At 35.6% G+C, this 2,485-nt stretch overlaps 1 protein-coding gene across 1 annotated transcript; it reads right to left on the reverse strand.

The window, feature by feature from the left end:
* Positions 1-912: 912 nt before the first annotated feature.
* HELRODRAFT_174330 (hypothetical protein) lies at positions 913-1,764 on the reverse strand (the record flags this gene model as incomplete). Its single annotated transcript, XM_009020854.1, has 2 exons — positions 913-1,281; positions 1,351-1,764. The coding sequence occupies 2 exons, from the start codon at positions 1,762-1,764 to the stop codon at positions 913-915; spliced, it is 783 nt and encodes a 260-aa protein (XP_009019102.1).
* Between the last annotated feature and the right edge of the window lie 721 nt (positions 1,765-2,485).

Below are 2,485 nucleotides of genomic sequence, written 5' to 3' on the forward strand. Positions count from 1 at the left end.
CAAAATAATCTGGTCTATAATCTGGTCACTCCGCCACCATTATGTCCATCATTTCTATCTTTTCTATATACATTAAAGTTGTTTATATTGTTATAACAGACCCCTTCAACTTGTAGGGTAGGGTTATTTCTTTTTACGTGGATTCTTGATTCCTAAGCGGACAGATGACTTGATTAGAAAGAAACAATGCTGGCAATCACTTGTGTGTATTGCCGTAATCGGTCACTCGTTCGTTCGATCGTTAGAATACAGCACAAAATCTAATCGACAGGTAAATCAAAGAATACAACTATTCGTCAGTAAAGGTTCTCTTGTCCAACTAATTACATTGAGTTCTCTAGTCCTGGTATTCTTTACTGCAGTGAGCTTTCAGCTATCGGAATCTTACCTCTGTCACCGGTGTGTAATCTCCTGAAGATCCCACCTCTAACACCAGTGTCGTAACCTTTTCGACTTCGTAACTACCTACACCGATGTTATAGCTTTAGTACTCGCTATATCTCCAACACCGTGTTGTAGCTTCAAGCGAAAGTCAAGAGTTCGTTTATCCGTAGGCTCAAGATCTCCGATAGATGAACACAGCAAATTTAAACGCAAACTACGTCAAACGTTCATTTAATACCAGCAGTAATAGAAACATTAACTTAATCCTAATAACTAAATAAAATCACATTATTCACATTTACGTCAATTGTATTCCTCGTGTTCTCTTCGTCGTGTTATTTTCATTCTTACGTCCTGTTCGTGTTCCGACTTACATAGTGGGTGATGCCGCGTCACGTGACTTCCAATCGTTTACGCCTTTTTGCTAGTAAGCGCATCTCATGACTTTTACCACCGTTTTAATTGGCTCCGCCTATAAATTATCAAGCGCTTCATTTTACTTTCTAGTTACTAATTTTTATCTCACCTTCACGTATGTAACACTGCCCTCCACTGAGACCGAAAATCATCCTCGATTTGGTCAATTCCCTTTGCTGCGTTGGTCTTTTTGTTCTGGGTAGGGGCCATCCGATCCAGATGTACAATCTTCATTTTGATCCGAGACTTACCTCGTTTTCGTACCCGATGCACCACGTCGTCGATCCAGGTGGCGACTTGGCACGACTTTTCCCAACCCTTCCACTCATTTAATGCATGCCTTCGATTCTTAATTAGTTGAAGGTGATCAATTTGTGCGTTTCGTTCCTCAGCGTAATCATCCTTTAATTTCGAGTCGTTCTTCGGTTTTTCAATTTCATCTTGCCGTTCATTCAGTCTATCTCGACTTTCGTCTCTAAACTTTATGGTAAAGTTATCTTGGGACTGTTTCACCTTTTCTTCCGTGTTTACTTGTCACTCTTTGAGCACCTGCTTCACTCTTACGTCATTTTCATCTTCTTGTTCTTTCATCTCGTCTGTATGCTCCTGTTTCGGTCTTTTGATTTCTCTATGTTCCCGTTGATGACTTCTACCTTTACTCTTGGGAATATTTCTTTCTGTTGTTTCATCCTTCAGATCCTTTTCAAGTGTGTCCAGCTTATCTCTGCTCACTTTTTCGTCTTCGGAATCGTTTGATTTTGTGAGTTCCTTCAACTCGTTATCTTTGTTCGTCAATTTGCCGGTTACTTCCCAATCGTCATCAGGATTGATGTAATCTGTATTATTGTTGTCATCATCTTTTTTTTCATTAGCGTGATGACTACCTTTCTGCACGTCAACACGTGCATCATGGTTGTCAGGTGCTTTGCCAATTTCACGTGCGTTGCAGTCGACATCACCCATAGGTGGGTATGCTGGCAGTATAATTTTTTAAAATCATGTTGGCCTCTTTTGCTGGAGACAACCGTTAGAAGAAATAAATATTAATTAAAGTTAATCGAATTTATAATTTTATTAAAATTGAAAAAATGTCTTGAAGTTTTCATCATGAATTGTGTTAAGCATCTGCAAACATCATATAATTAATTTATAAAATTTTATTAAAAAATTGCTTGATTTGTATATACTTCTCTTATTGATTTACTGATTTTTTTGCTCTTAGGTTTATTATTTATAAATTGAGTAATTTTTTGATTGACCGATTATTTGTTGTATTGCTTTAGCACTTGATTGATTATTTGATTGTTTTATTTCATTAATTTATTGCTGTATGGTTTATTTCGTTCAATTTTAAAATTAAATTAGATTTATGATAGATTTTTTAGACCGAATGATTTTTTGTTTGTTTGATACATTATCTTATTATTTTACCATTAGTTCTGTCAATCAATTGAGTAACCAGTTAAGTGTGCTTGCTGTTTAAATGTTTTCAACAGTTTCCTTCATTGAATTTTTATGTATGCTTTTTTTTATTTCGTTTTATTTTATTTTTAATTAATAAATAAAAATTTCTTAATTCATTTGCAAAATTATCATTTTTGCTCATTACAACATTACTCTCTCTTTAGATTGCTAAGTCTATTTAACAATCAATGTCAGTTTCGTCGTGGAAAGAAGCTAGCCT

Source organism: Helobdella robusta (assembly GCF_000326865.2).
Source record: "Helobdella robusta unplaced genomic scaffold HELROscaffold_29, whole genome shotgun sequence".
Lineage (NCBI taxonomy): Eukaryota > Metazoa > Annelida > Clitellata > Rhynchobdellida > Glossiphoniidae > Helobdella > Helobdella robusta.